The sequence below is a fragment of the Symphalangus syndactylus genome, chromosome 10 (genome assembly GCF_028878055.3).
Source record: "Symphalangus syndactylus isolate Jambi chromosome 10, NHGRI_mSymSyn1-v2.1_pri, whole genome shotgun sequence".
Taxonomy (NCBI): Eukaryota; Metazoa; Chordata; class Mammalia; order Primates; family Hylobatidae; genus Symphalangus; species Symphalangus syndactylus.
Genome location: NC_072432.2, coordinates 49,580,801 through 49,596,685, shown reverse-complemented (window position 1 = coordinate 49,596,685; position 15,885 = coordinate 49,580,801). Strand labels below are relative to the sequence as shown.

General features: G+C 40.2%; 1 protein-coding gene across 1 annotated transcript; it reads left to right on the top strand.

The window, feature by feature from the left end:
- Positions 1 to 2,688: 2,688 nt before the first annotated feature.
- On the top strand, positions 2,689 to 3,656 carry LOC129492132 (leukocyte surface antigen CD53). Its single transcript, XM_055297021.2, is given in 6 exon segments — positions 2,689 to 2,735; positions 3,048 to 3,080; positions 3,082 to 3,218; positions 3,221 to 3,317; positions 3,495 to 3,570; positions 3,573 to 3,656. Coding segments are annotated over 6 exon segments (474 nt in total).
- The last annotated feature ends 12,229 nt before the right edge of the window (positions 3,657 to 15,885 follow it).

Here is a 15,885-nt window from a genome sequence, read left to right as displayed (position 1 = left end):
GCCTGACAGCTTGGTTCCCTGTCCACAATTTAGTAGCTGGATGACTTCGGCAAAGGACTTAACCGCTCATTTTCCTTATCTGTGTAAGACTAATAATTGTACCTACCTTGTGGGTAGGGGATAAATGTGGTTGTGCATTTGAAGAACATTTAGAAAAGTGCCTGGCACAAATTAATGCTCCATTAATGTTGTCTATTTTTATTTTTATTTCATCTAGTTTTTTCCATGTCCGAAGACTCAAAGATTCTTGTTAGTCATCCATTTTTTCCCTCCGTTCTGCTGAATATCAACCTGAACTTTTTTTTTGCATCACTGGGCATTATTTCACACTTTGAGTTCCTGGAGCTGGAAGTACAGAATCCAAAAATATGTTTATGTTTTCAAATTTCTCTTCCACTCCAATGTAAAAATAAACTGAGAAATGTTTATGTGTTCATCCTAATTTTTTGTTTGTTTTTTGGGCCATCCTTTTTTTTTTAAAAAAAAAAGTTTCTTTTTTGATGTTCTTTGTTCACTAATGTTCAAGAAGATTTTCTAAGGTTAATGTAGCTTATAGGATACCAAAAAGGAAACACTTCTACTAGATAGATATTCAAGAGATAATGAAAGTCTCTGGTTGCCTCACCTTCCTTCCCCCACAAAGAAATCTTTCACAGTCATAACTTTCCGTTATTAGAGTTACTAACGGACTAGAGAATAGGGCAGTTATCAGGACATACCCTCAAGGGAAACTACTGTAAGGTTCCTATGTCACCTTCACACTATTTCCGACTAGGGCAATAGCAGGAATTAATTTTTCAGTTGAAGTCAGTTAATACTTTGGGCTCAAGGGAAGGGGTGAGCTGTAGGAAAGATAAGTTTCTGCTTAAGGAGAAACAGCACTTGACTTCTGCAAGCGCTGAGTGGGCCCAACCCTTGGCCCTTGTTGGGTAGGGGAAGGCACCCATGCTTAAGCCTCAGCTAGCTTGGCTGACAGATCTCTATCAACTGGGTTTTCTAACCAGTTATAAATAAATTAGTTTCAGTTTGCCTCCACATAGAGGGTTTGAGGCAGTTCAGTTTACTTTATTTAGGGGAAGAATAGAGAGTAACAGCAAAGTATTGAAAACATCTTCAAATTTATAACACCAGAAATCAACAACCAATATTTAAGGAACATATGAATGTATGACTGTCACCATGTGAGTATTAAGTTGCAACATATCAAAGCAAAATGTCCCTAAGTAGCCCTTAGTAATGAAGAAATACAATTCATTTCTGCCTGTGGTATACTAAGCTAAATGGAGATGTTAGGATAGGATCATGGGACTGGAACTGGTCTTTTAAAAGTTAGTCCCTTTTCACTATTCACGTGACTATGACCTTTTCTGTTACATAGGCCTGTGCACAATAACCTGATGGTTTCTGGTCTCAGATACAGTATAGCTGTGTGATCTTGGAGAAGCTACTTAAGTTCTCCCCCTCAACCTTATCACTTGTGAAATACAATAATAACAGTACTTAACTTACGGTGTTTGAACAGACTAAATAAAACAATTCAAGTAAAACAGCACAGGGGCTAACACATTTAAAGAATGTTGTTAGCAATAAAATTATTTATTATGGTGAAACTAGTAAACATTCTGATGAAAAGGGAAAGGGAAAGCACAAGGTAGTTCTGGGACACTCTTTTTAACTGAAATGGAATTTTTCTAATTGCCAATATAGATACTATTGAAACACAATTCTTGGATTATCACACACATGAAGTTAGAAATCTCTAGGCAGAAGAGGGGCTGGACTATGTATTTTAACAGAGCCTGTCAATTCCAAATTTGGGGGCGTTGAAATTTGTGAACCTGTAATACAAAGAAATGAGTCAAAATAAATTTTCCACTAGATGGCATCATTTAGTATTTGAACTAACATTTATCTCTGCTTGATCTTTTCTCTCTGTGATTACAGAGATTTACTTTCATTTTGCCAATTGTTTCTTAATTTGATGACACTTATTTTTTATTTTCATTTTATTTTCTTGAGACAGATTCTCTCTGTGTCATCCAGGCTGGAGTACAGTGGTGCAGTCGTGACTCACTGCAGCCTTGACCTCCCAGACTCAAGCAATCCTGGCACATCAGCCTCCAGGTAGCTGGGACTACAGGTGCATGCCACCACGCCCAGCCAATTTTTGTATTTTTTGTAGAGATGGTGTTTCATGTTGCCCAGGCTGGTCTGGAACTCCTGAGCTCAAGCAATTCACCCACCTTGGCCTCCCAAAGTGCTAGGATTATAGGCATGAGCCACTGTGCCCAGCCAAACATTTATTTTAAAAACAAAAATCATAAAAATCCTATTAATAAATTTTAATTATAATGAGTTTATCAAAATCAAGTTTCCAATAGATAAATGGACAAAATATTTGAAAAGAAAAATTCACAAAAAAAGAAAATACAGTTGATCAATAAACACATTAAAAAATTATCCTCAATAGGATAATTTTTATTATCCTATTGTAGTAGGATATGCTAGTTTCAAACATCAAAGTAGTTTTGCTAGTAGTAGTAATGCTAGTTTCAAACATCAAAGAAGTTTTGAAATAACCCTAGACATGAATGTTACCAGCCTTGTCTTGACCATCTGAAGGATAATCACAAATTCTGTCCGAGGGGCTGAGGGCTAGTGCCTGCAAAAGGACCAGAATATCCCAGCATGGGCACGAGTAGCTTGAAATTATAGAAGTATGTCCTGTTTTTCTTTCTTTCTTTCTTTTCTTTTTTTTGACAGGATCTTGCTCTATCTCCCAGGCTGGAGTGCAGTGGCTCCATCATAGCTCACTGCAGCCTTCACCTTCTGGGCTCAAACAATCCTCCCACCTCAGCCTCCCAAGTAGCTGGGACCATAGGCATGCACAAGCACCACCACACCCGGCTAATTTTTAAATTTTTTTTTGTAAAGTCAGGGTCTCACTATGTTGCCCAGGCTGGTCTTGAACTCCTGGGCTCAAGCGATCCTCCCGCCTCAGCCTCCCAAAGTCCTGGGATTACAGGCGTGAGCTACCACACACAGCCCAACTTGCTCTTTCGGTTCTGTGGCTGCTGCACTTATGGGGATGTACCCGCTGATCCACAACAGCTTGTGAATGCTCTTCCATAAGCTCCCCTCCCTCACGCTGGGCAATGTGTTTGTCATCGTGGGCTCCATGATCACGGTGGTGGCCTTCCTGGGCTGCATAGGCACTGTCAAGAAAACCAGTGCCTGCTTATGTCCTTGTTCATTCTGCTGCCGATTATCCTCCTTGCCGAGGTGACCTTGGCCATCCTGCACTTTGTTTACGAACAGAAGCTGAATGTATAGGTAGCTGAGGGCCTGATGGACAGCATCTACCATTACCACTGGGACAACAGCACCAAGGCGACGTGGGACTCTATCCAGTCATTTCTGCACTGTTGTGGCGTAAATGGCACGAGTGATTGGTCCAGCGGGCAACGAGCATCTTGACCCTCAGATCCAAAAGTGAAAGGTTGCTATGCAAAAGTGAGACTGTAGTTTCACACCAATTTCCTGTATATCAGAATCATCACCATCTGTGTATATGTGCATTCCAGGTGGTAAGGATGTCCTTTGCACTGACCCCAAACAGCCAGATTGATAAAACCAGTTAGGCCCTGGGGGTGTGACCTGCAACTGCCCTGTGCTGGGGAGACTCGTTTCATCTTTGGAAATCCAAAACCATTTATAGCATGAAGTTCTAAATGGTCACCTGCTGGACTACCTGTCCTCTTCCCACCCCTTCGCTTTTTGGGTCGCTGTCTTATACAGCCAGAAAATAAGGTGTTGGCTAGGGACTTTCCATCTCAGGCAGCAAGACAACCTTTCACCTACTGACGGCAGCAGCCATGTCTCTCAAGGTGGTAACAGTAATACTTGGACATTTTTTTAGACATGAAAGGCCAAGAGAAACTGTGGAACTAATGGCTCGAGATCAAACAGTGGGCCCAGGATATGAAGCTTTTAACCTTCCCACTGTCGAATTAGTCTGCGGCCTCTATGTCGTGCCCAGTCTGCTCTCCAAAGTCAAGCAAGAGATAAGCTGAAGAGGGTTCTAGGTCCAGGCTCATGGGACCGTTGTCACAACCCTCTTTCTCTTTGACAAAGAGTGGTGGCTATAGGAATTACAGAGTGCTCTTTCTCCAAAGGGCAAGGTTTCATTTCCATTTCTTTATTAAGGGCCTCATCAATTTATTCTGTCTTTCCACAAAAAATTATCCAGTGATTTATATCCTGACTTCAACCAGTTACTTAGTTGATAATCACATGCACAAGACTTCTGGTGTTATTTCTCTATCAGCTAAGGTTTTGTTAATTTACTATTTTGCTCTTCAGTAAATAAAAGTGATCTTAATTTTTTAAAAAATCAAAGAAGTTTCCATTTCTCATCTATCAAAATAGTAAATATTTTAAAAATGTAATTCTTAATGTTTATGAATAAATGAATAAAGTATTAATTTATTAATTTATTGAATGTCCACTATGTGGCAGGCATGCACCATTATTCAGATTTAAAAATAAAAACTCGTAACAACACAGAAAATTATAATAAGTGAAAAACAAGCAGGACACAAAAATGTATGTACAATGATTATATTTTCAAACCAAGAACTTTGGCATGGGGGCAAAAAACAAAGAACAACCGAAATGTTGGCTGAGTGCTGTGGCTTGCACCTGTAATCCTGCACGAGGCAGGAGGATTGCTCGAGGCCAGGAGTTCAAGACCGGCCTGAGCAACTTAGCAAGACTCCATTTCTACAAAAAATAAAAAAGTTGGCTGTGGCAGTGCCTGCAGTACTAGCTAGTCAGGAGGCTGAGGAAGGAGGATCACTTGGGCCCAGGGGTTCGAGGTTACGATAAGGTATGATGGCACCACTGTACTCTAGCCTGGGAGACAGAGCAAGACCCTGTCTCTAAAAAATAAAAAAAACAGGCCAGGCGCAGTGGCTCACACCCATAATCCCAGCACTTTGGGAGGCCAAGGCAGGTGGATCATGAGGTCAGGAGTTCAAGACCAGCCTGGCCAAGATGGTGCAACCCCGTCTCTACTAAAAATAGAAAAATTAGCCAGGCGTGGTGGCAGGCACCAGTAATCTCGGTTACTCGGGAGGCTGAGGCAGGAGAATCGCTTGAAACCGGATGGCAGAGGCTGCAGTGAGCTGAGATCACACCACTGCACTCCAGCCTGGGCAATAGAGAGGGACTGTGTCTCAAAAAAAAAAAAAGTTGGTTCTCTTTAGCTGGTTGAAATATTGCTGAATTGTTCTTTAAATGTTTCTCTATTTAAAATTTTTTACTTAATAAAGTAGTTTTAAAATATAAACATTACCAGTTCATAATTGATAAAAGAATACTTTATTTCAAAACTATTGATTCGGTTCAGTAAATATTGATCACTTCCTGTGTTCTCAGATTATATTAGGAGGTGAAAAGGAGGGGTATAAAGGCATATAAGATGCTCTTCTGGCTGAGCGCCATGGCTCACGCCTGTAATCCAACACTTTGGGAGGCTAAGGCAGGCGGATCACCTGTGGAGTTCAAGACCATCCTGGCCTGGCCACCGTGGTGAAACCCTGTCTCTATTAAAAGTACAAAACATTACCTGGGTGTGGTGGCGGTGCTGTAACCCCAGCGACTCAGGAGGCTGAGGCAAGAGAATTGCTTGAACCAGGGAGGTGGAGGTTGCAGTGAGCCGAGATCGTGCCACTGCACTCCAGCCTAGGCGACAGAATGAGATTCCTTCTCCAAAAAAAAAAAAAAAAAAAAATGCTATCCCTATTTTCAAGATGTTTATAATCTTAAGTGGAGTAAACAGCACAGGATAGAGTTAAATAAAAAATTCAGGTTTACATATAGTGCATTCTTTTTTGTATTCATTCAACATTTGTTGAACTTATACTATATATTGAGGCTCACAAAGAAGGCTGTGCGTAAGGCCTAAGGAGGGCTTAGGGGAGTGTCAGTATAGGTCTCATAGCCGTAACAGATTATTTACTGAGACCTCAGGAGACACCCATTTTATCTCCTTTCATCGTCTTTTAATCCACAAAAACAATTTTAACTTTGCAAGTAGAATATAAAAGTTTGCTAGGCAGAGATGAGTGTGACGAGCCATCAATACTATACTACAGCTCAGGTAAGAGTGAATAACATGGACTTGAGTAAATATTGTAGGGCTGCATATTAATATATATTTTAAATGGCTTCTGTGTATAACTATAACATTTCAAAACTAATCACGAAAATGGCCAGGTTTGATCTCAAGCCTAAAAGTTCAACATAATTAAGATATGAATATATGGAAAGAGGAATAGTGTTTTATTTTTATTCTTTTTGAGACAGAGTCTCGCTCTGTTGCCCAGGCTAGAGTGCAGTGGTGCGATTTCAGCTCACTGCAACCTTTACCTCCCAGGTTCAAGCGATTCTCCTGGCCTCAGCTTCCCAAGCAGCTGGGACCACAGGTGTGCACCACCACATCACGCCTGGTTAATTTTTTTGTATTTTTAATGGAGATGGGGTTTTGCCATGTTGGCCAGGCTGGTCTTGAAGTCTTGGCCTCAGGTGATCTGCCCTCCTCAGCCTCCCAAAGTGCTGGGATTATAGGTGTGACCTACCATGCCTGGCAAGAATAGTATTTTTAAAATTTTTTTTTAATTTTTTAATTTAAGCCGGGCGCGGTGGCTCACGCCTGTAATCCCAGCACTTTGGGAGGCCGAGGTGGGTGGATCATGAGGTCAGGAGATCGAGACCATCCTGGCTAACATGGTGAAACTCCGTCTCTACTAAAAATACAAAAAATTAGCCGGGCGTGGTGGCGGGCGCCTGTAGTCCCAGCTACTCGCGAGGCTGAGGCAGGAGAATGGCATGAACCCGGGAGGCGGAGCTTGCAGTGAGCCGAGATTGCACCACTGCACTCCAGCCTGGGCGACAGAGCGAGACCCCGTCTCAAAAAAAAAAAAAAAATTTTAATTTAAATTAAATTGTTGTTGTGCTATGTTGCCCAGGTTAGTTGAACTGGCCTCAAGCTGTCCTCCCGCCTCGGCCTCCCAGAGTTTTGGGATTACAGGCATGAGCCACCGTGCACAAGCCAATAGTATTTCTTAATGGGATTCATCACAATGATTTTGTTCTTTAAAATATCCTATTCATACATATTTTGAAATATAAACTTTAAAAATAAGAAAAGAGGTCACTAAAACTATAAATATATCACAAGAAAATATCCAGATAAGCAACTCCACATGATATTAATTTGTCTATTTAGAACAAATGAAATCAATAAAAAATTGCAGTTCTTTCCAACTCTGCCTGAAATCTGTGGCAGCTGTTGCTCTCTCAACCTCCATCTGAAGAAGAGCTGTTGCTCTCTCAACCCTCCTATTTGAAGAAGTTGGAAAACAAACAAGTACATTTTCCAGACTCCCTTATAGATAGGGTTCTGGCTATGAAATAGACTCTACCAGCTAGATACACACGCATGAAATTTGAAAGGGAGGCAGAGGTGAGCTTCTTGCAGCAGGGAGAGTTGACACGCAGGTTCTGACAGACCCAGGATTTGCGTGGGTTAGATGAATGCTGCACTCTCTATATGCAAGGGGCAGTGTCTTCTTAGCACAGGGCAGCTGCGGCAGCCACAGCAGTGGTTGCAGTAACAGTTTCTTCTGGGTCACAGCTATTAGGGCATTAGCTTAACACCAAAACTCCAGAAGCAGCCCCCTGTTTCTGCTTTTCCAGCCATTTTAATGAATTTATAAACACATAGTTCTGTATATTAAAATTCCTATATACTGGAAATTCCTAGAACAATTTCTTTTTCCTACACTGAACCCTGAGTGGTCAACTACCCCAGAGTGTAGATGTGATCCTTAAATAAAATATGTAAATCACTTAGAATAGTGATTTATATATAGTAAAGAATAGTGGCCTGAAACAGTCCCAATAAGAGATATCTATATAGATATATTTATAAAACAGGAGATTTATTATAGGAATTGACTTACACAATTATGGAGGCCTAGAAGTCCTATAATCTGCCCCCTGCAAGCTGGAAAACCAGCGGGAGAAAGCTGGTGATATAACTCAGTCCAAGTCCAAAGGCCTGAGAACCAGGGGAGCCAACAGTGTAGGTCCAGATCGGAGCTCAAAGGCTCTAGAACCCACAGCACCAGTATCTGAGGGCAGGGGAGTATATATGGCTGTCCCAGCTCAAATGAGAAGCAAATGAACCCGTCCTCCACCTTTTTGTTCTATTCAGGCTCTCATAGGATTGGATGATGTCCATTCACATAAGTGAGGGCAGATCTTCTTTACTCAACCTATGAATTAAAATCCTAATCTCTTCCAGAAACACCCTCACAGACACAAACACAAATAATGTGTTACCAGCTAACTAGGCATCCCTCAGCTCAGTTAAGATGTCACATAAAATTAACCATCACATTGGCCCATTATAATAGAAAATAAAAGGTCCTGATTAGAATTACTAAAAAGAACGAAGAGTAGAAGTACTAAGAAGTACTCAGGAAAACAATCATCCTCTGGATGTAGAGTTGTAATATTTAGGAAAACAATGTGGGGAATTTTCTTTTTGCAAGGGTTCAAGGGAGAGCTTGAGGAAGAGGCAAGATAACTTACCTCTTGTACTAATACTGTATGTATTAGAGTTCTCTAGAGGGACAGAACTAATAGGATAGATGAATATACGAAACGGACTTTATTAAGGAGAATTGACTCATACGGTCACCAGGTGAAGTCCCACAGTAGGCCATCTGCAAGCTGAAGAGCAAGGAAACCAGTCTGAGTCCCAAAACCTCAAAAGCAGGGAAGCCGACAGTGCAGCCTTCAGTCTGTGGCCGAAGGCCCGAGAATCCCTGGCGATCCACTGATGTATGTCCAAGAGTCCAAAAGCCGAAGAATTTGGTGTCTGATGTTCAAGGGCAGGAAGCATCCAGCATGGGAGAAAGACGAAGGCCAGAAAACTCAGCAGGTCTGCTCATTCCACCTTCTTCTGCCTGCTTTATTCTACTCATGCTGGCAGGTGATTGGATGGCGCCCACCCACATTGAGGATGAGTCTGCCTCTCCCAGTCCGCTGACTGAAATGTTAATCTCCTTTGGCAACACCCTCACAGACACACCCAGGAACAATGCTCTGCATCCTTCAATCCAATCAAGTTGACACATTATTAACCATCATACCATGGAAAATTCTGATTTTATAAATAAAATTGAAGGGATAAAAGGAGGCAAAACGATGTCACCTGAGACCTATGTGAGTCATTCGATGCTACTCATACTACTATCCCCTGCCCTTTCTCAAGGTTTTCCTTGGCATGATGCAGACTAGCTTGGAAGGGGACCGTGTGAGAAACAGCATGCCAAAAGCCTGTGTAATTTCTCTTTACATCTGGCTGTTCACCATTTCTTACAATTTGTTTCTTCATAAGTCTTCTGGCTTTCAGCACTTGGATCTTAATAGTCACGATTCTAATCTAGTCCTCAGTGATTTAAAGTTGTGGCTAACTTCGTATATAGTCCTAATTTCTTTATCTCTACTTTTCTAATATTTTTCCCTTTAAAATCCCAATAATAAGAGTCTCTTCCTTATCGTTCTTACTGGCAACTTTGTTCAAAATTTCACAAAAAGAAAATTTATTTATGCTTGGTTTTAAAGTGCTATGTACCTTCACTATCAACTAGGTTTCTTAGCTTCTATCTTTTTTTACTCCCTTCCTCCCTCTTTCCACCTCCCATTCCTCCTTCTTCTTCTCCACTACCCTCCTGCTAATGGATAAATATGATCCATATCATCTGACAGTGCTTTTCAAACTTGAATATGCATATGAATCACCTGGGAATCTTGTTAAAATGCAAATTCTGACTCATTATGACGAGGATCGTACTGAATAGGAGGCTTGAAATCTTTTCTTAACAGCTTCCGGATGCTGCTGCTGAATCGCAGACCACACTTTTAGTAGCAAGACTCCAGAAGACTGGTTTTTCAACTGGAATGATTTTGAACCCCAAGAATATTTGGCAATGTGTGGATGCATTTTTGATGGTTACAACTGAGGTGGTGCTCCTGGGCAGAGGCCAGGGATGCCACCAAGCATCTTACCATGCACAGGACAGCCCCTCACGACAAAGAATTACCTGGCCCAAAATGTCAACAGTGACCAGGCTGAGGAATCCTGCTCTGGAATGATTTTAAACACTCTAAGTACCCAGTGGTGTCTTCTATGAGTCTAACAGTTTTGGTTTTTTTCCTAGAAAAAAACTTTCCAGTCCTCTTCCCTCTACTTAGTCAGTTCCTGTGACTAAAAGGATCTCCTATTGCAAGGCTTTTTCCCCCCAAAGTCTACCATTTCCTTTTCCAATTTATTAAATGAAAGTTATGAATGGAATTTTTCATGGCATTAACATGATTTTAAAAGCCTCATGATCTCAGAAAAAAATAAAAAATTAAGACAGCAAGTTTACAGCTTTGAAATGTGTGATTCTATATGACTTTTTTATTATCCATGTTTAAGCTAGTGCATTATGGTGCCTTCGAAAACAACTGAAGTAATTCTCAAAATAATAATCAACAGGTGTTTTACTTTGTGTGTGTTTTCAATGACTGTTTAGATAGTCATTGAAACCCACAGCCAATATCCTAATGAATGGGCAAAAACTGGAGGCGTTCCCTTTGAAAACCGTCACAAGACAAGGATGCCCTCTCTCACCACTCCTATTCAACATAGTGTTGGAAGTTCTGGCCAGGGCAATCAGGCAAGAGAAAGAAATAAAGGGTATTCAATTAGGAAAAGAAGAAGTCAAATTGTCCCTGTTTGCAAATGACATGATTGTATATTTACAACATCCCCTCATCTCAGCCCAAAATCTCCTTAAGCTGATTAGCAACTTCAGCAAAGTCTCAAGATACAAAATCAATGTGCAAATATCACAAGCATTCCTATACACCAAGAACAGACAGCCAAATCCTGAGTGAACTCACATTCGTAATTGCTACACAGAGAATAAAATACCTAGGAATCCAACTTACAAGGGATGTGAAGGACCTCTTCAACAAGAACTACAAACCACTGCTCAACAAAATAAGAGAGGACACAAACAAATGGAAGAACATTCCATGGTCATGGATAAGAAGAATCAATATCATGAAAATGGCCATACTGCCCATGGTAATTTATAGATTCAATGCCATCCCCATCAAGCTACCATTGACTTTCTTCACAGATTTGGAAAAAAATACTTTAAAGTTCATATGGAACCAAAAAGGAGCCGGCATAGCCAAGGCAATCCTAAGCAAAAAGAACAAAGCTGGAGGCATCACGCTACCTGACTTCAAACTATACTACGAAACAGCATGGTACGGGCACCAAAACAGATATATAGACCAACGGAACAGAACAGGGGCCTCAGAAATAACACCACACATCTACAACCATCTGATCTTTGACAAACCTGACAAAAACAATAAATGGGGAAAGGATTCCCTATTTAATAAATGGTGTTGGGAAAACTGGCTAGCCATATGCAGAAAGCTGAAACTGGATCCCTTCCTTACACCTTATACAAAAATTAACTCAGGATGGATTAAAGACTTATATGTAAGATCTAAAACCATAAAAACCCTAGAAGAAAACCTAGGCAATACCATTCAGGACATAGGCATGGGCAAAGACTTCATGACTAAAACACCAAAAGCAATGGCAACAGAAGCCAAAATAGACAAATGGGATCTAATTAAATTAAAGAGCTTCTGCACAGCAAAAGAAACTAGCATCAGAGTGAACAGGCAACCTACAGAATGGGAGAAAATTTTTGCAATCTATCCATCTGACAAAGGTCTAATATCCAGAATCTACAATGAATGAAAACAAATTTACAAGAAAAAAACAAACAACCCCTTCAAAAAGTGGATGAAGGATATGAACAGACACTTCTCAAAAGAAGACATGTATGCAGCCAATAAACATGAAAAAAAGCTCGTCATCACTGGTCATTAGAGAAATGCACATCAAAACCACAATGAGATACCGTCTCATGCCAGTTAGAATGGCCATCAGTAAAAAGTCAGGAAACAACAGATACTGGAGAGGATGTGGAGAAATAGGAACACTTTTACACTGTTGGTGCGAGTGTAAATTAGTTCAACCATTGTGGAAGACAGCGTGGCGATTCCTCAAGGATCTAGAAGTAGAAATACCATTTGACCCAGCAATCCCATTACTGGGTGTATACTCAAAGCATTATAAATCATGCTACTATAAAGACACATGCACACGTATGTTTATTGTGGCACTATTCACAATAGCAAAGACTTGGAACCAGCCCAAATGTCCATCAATGATAGACTGGATTAAGAAAATGTGGCACATATACACCATGGAATACTATGCAGCCATAAAAAGGATGAGTTCATGTCCTTTGTGGGGACATAGATGAAGCTGGAAACCATCATTCTCAGTGAACTATCACAGGGACATGTTCTCACTCATGTGTGAGAATTGAACAATGAGAACATGTGGACACAGGGCAAGGAGCATCACACACTGGGGCCTGTTGGGTGGTGGGGGGCTAGGGGAGGGATAGCATTAGGAGAAATACCTAATGTAAATGATGAGTTGTTGGGTGCAGCAAACCAACATGGCACATGTATACCTATGTAACAAACCTGCATGTTGTGCACACGTACCCTAGAACTTAAAGTATAATAATAAAAAAAATCCTATCTCCAAATATTCACACTCTGAGACACTGGGGGTTAGGACTTCAACATATGAGTGGTAGGAGGGACACAGTCCTGTCCATATCATTACTCTTCCAGTCCTACTGGCTTGGTATAAAACATTTTTCTTTCACATTACATGCCTGTATCAAAACAGCTCATGTACCCCAGCCATAAATATATGCACCTACTATGTGCCCACAGAAATTAAAAATAAATGTTTTTCTAAATAAAATAAAATAAAAAATTTTTAGTTATTCTATGAACTTTACAAGGACTTAAAGGGAGTTATCATACATTCTTTATGAGACTTTACAATACATATTTAAATTTGTGTAATTATTTAAAGGAAATCATTCCTTTTGAGAATTCTTTTTTTTTTTTTTTTTTTTTTTAGATAGGGTCTTGCTCTGTCACCCAGGCTGAAGTGCAGTGGTGCAGTCATGGCTCATTGCAGCCTCACCCTCTTGGGCTCGAGTGATCCTACCACTTCGACATTTCAAGAATTCTTAATGATTAGGGAATTATGTATGAGAAATTTTTTTTCTTTTTCAGAGACAGGGTCTCACTATGTTGCTCAGGCTGGTCTCAAACTCCTGGGCTCAAAGGATCTTCCTACCTCAGCCTCCCAAATAGCTGGGACTAAAAGTGTGCACCACCGTTCCTGGTTTCATTTTTAAAGTAATGATGGCTCTAAGAAAAATCTCTATTTTCTCTTTTCATATGCCTTGAAGAGAACTCAACTATAAAGAGCTTTTAAATCTGAACTTAAAAAAAATTCTTCAGGAATAATTCTAAACTAAAATCCAGTGTAAAATTATCCTAATATGCAGATGTAATCATTCAAGTGCTCTTTGTATTTCCAACCTCCTTAATAGTGGTATAAATGTGAATCTCAACCAAATATTTTATAAGAGACTTCATTGCTCTTTAGGGAAATAAATCACTTATTAATAGTATAGACTAGGTATACTACACTAAAAACAATCCCTAAATCTTAGTGGCTTAAAAGAACAAGAGTATTTTGTGTTTATGCTATTAGGTTGAATGACTTGAAATTTCCAGTATTTCACAATTTTTGAACTAGAGATACTGTAAATTCATATGGATTGGTGTAATCCATATCAATCACAGAATGATTGGGGTCTCTATTCCATGTTGTCTGTACTGAGAGGCACAGTCTAACAGGTTCCACCAGCTAGGATATTGCTGGTTACCTTGGCAGAAGGAAAAGAACTGAAGAAAGTACACACATTTAACACTGCACCTCTGTTGGTCAAAAAATGTTATAAGGCTGTATCTAACTTCAGCAGGGTAGGATAGTACTATCCATATGCCAGGAAAAACGAGAACTTGAATATTATTGACTACCAAATCTAGTAGTGTTTAATGATTCTTTTATATACTTTTTCTAATCCTTTGTTTCCCCTCCCTCCCTCCCTCCCTTCCTCCCTTCCTCCTTTCCTCCCTTCCTCCCTTCCTCCTTTCCATCCTTCCTTCCTTCTTGGTCTTGCTCTGTCGCCCAGGCTGGAGTGCAATGGTGCGATCATGGCTCACTGCAGCCTTGACCTCCTGGGTTTAACTGATTATCCCACTTCAGACCCTACAGGGAAGCTGGGACTACAGGCGTGCACCACCATGCCTGGCTAATCTAGTCCTTTCACGCATTGTGTAACCTGTTTTAATGAAATCATATGGCTCAATTGTGCAGATGATTGTTTTTATTTTTGTTTTTGTGCACTATACAAATTGAAACTCACTGGGCATTGTTAATCCCAGATGAATCTAGTGTATTTAGCCTCCGTCATAGAGTTTCAGAAATAAGTTTTAGACCTTGTTATTATTAAAATAAGAGGCTCCCTGAGTTATTATTCTTCAATAATGTGTCATATTCCCCTAGAACATGTGACATAGTTCCTAGGCTAGGGCGATTTTAAAAAACTGTTTCTTGGTCTATAATTGAAATTCCACAATAGACACTGAAGAAACCGTGTTTCAGTACTTCCTTAACCTTTTTTTCTTTCTTTCATCCTAAACTTATATAATACACTATAATTTATAATATAATGCAATGTTTAAGACAATATTATGTTTAATAATGAAATGGTAGACAGCTTTATTAAACTAGTTGGCCTTATCAGATAAAATATCACTACTCTAGTGAAATTCCAGTTCTTAATTTTTATTCTTTGCTGGAGTATTGGTATAAGGATTGTCTTACAATTTTTTGGATAGAAAGTATAACAAGTAGCTAATCACTGCATTTTTTTTTTTTTTTTTTTTTTTGAGTCGGAGTCTTGCTCTGTCACCCAGGCTGGAGTGCAGTGGCGCAGTCTCGGCTCACTGCAAACTCCGCCTCCCGGGTTCACACCATTCTCCTGCCTCAGCCTCTCGGAGTAGCTGGGACTACAGGCGCCCGCAACCACGCCCGGCTAATTTTTTGTATTTTTAGTAGAGACAGGGTTTCACTGTGGTCTCGATCTCCTGACCTCGTGATCCACCCGCCTCGGCCTCCCAAAGTGCTGGGATTACAAGCGTGAGCCACCGCGCCCGGCCTTAATCACTGCATTATTGTAACAAATGTCAAACAAATGTATACTTATACATTTGTTTAAATAACAGCTTTATTAGGAGAAACTCATATACCATATAATTCACCCACTTAAAATGTAAAATTTAATGGTTTTTAGTATATTCAGAGTTGCACAGTTATCACTAAGACTCATTTTGGAACATTTTCATTATCTCAGAAAGGGATCCCATGCTTATTAGCACTTACTCCCCATTTCTCCAATCCCACTCCACTCGCAGCCCTAGGCAACCACGAATCTACTTTCTCTCTACTAATTTGCCTATTCTGGATATTTCCCATACATGAAATCAGACAATATGTGATCTTTTGTGACTGGCTTCTGTCATTTAGCATAAAGTTTTTTGTTTGTTTGTTTGTTTTTGAGATAGAGTCTCGCTCTGTCACCCAGGCTGAACTGCAGTGGCATTATCTTGGCTAACTGCAACCTGCACCCCTAGGGTTCAAGCCATTCATGTGCCTCAGCCTCCTGAGTAGCTGGGACTATAGTAGCGCACCACCATTTCAGGCTAATTTTTGTAGTTTTAGTAGAGATA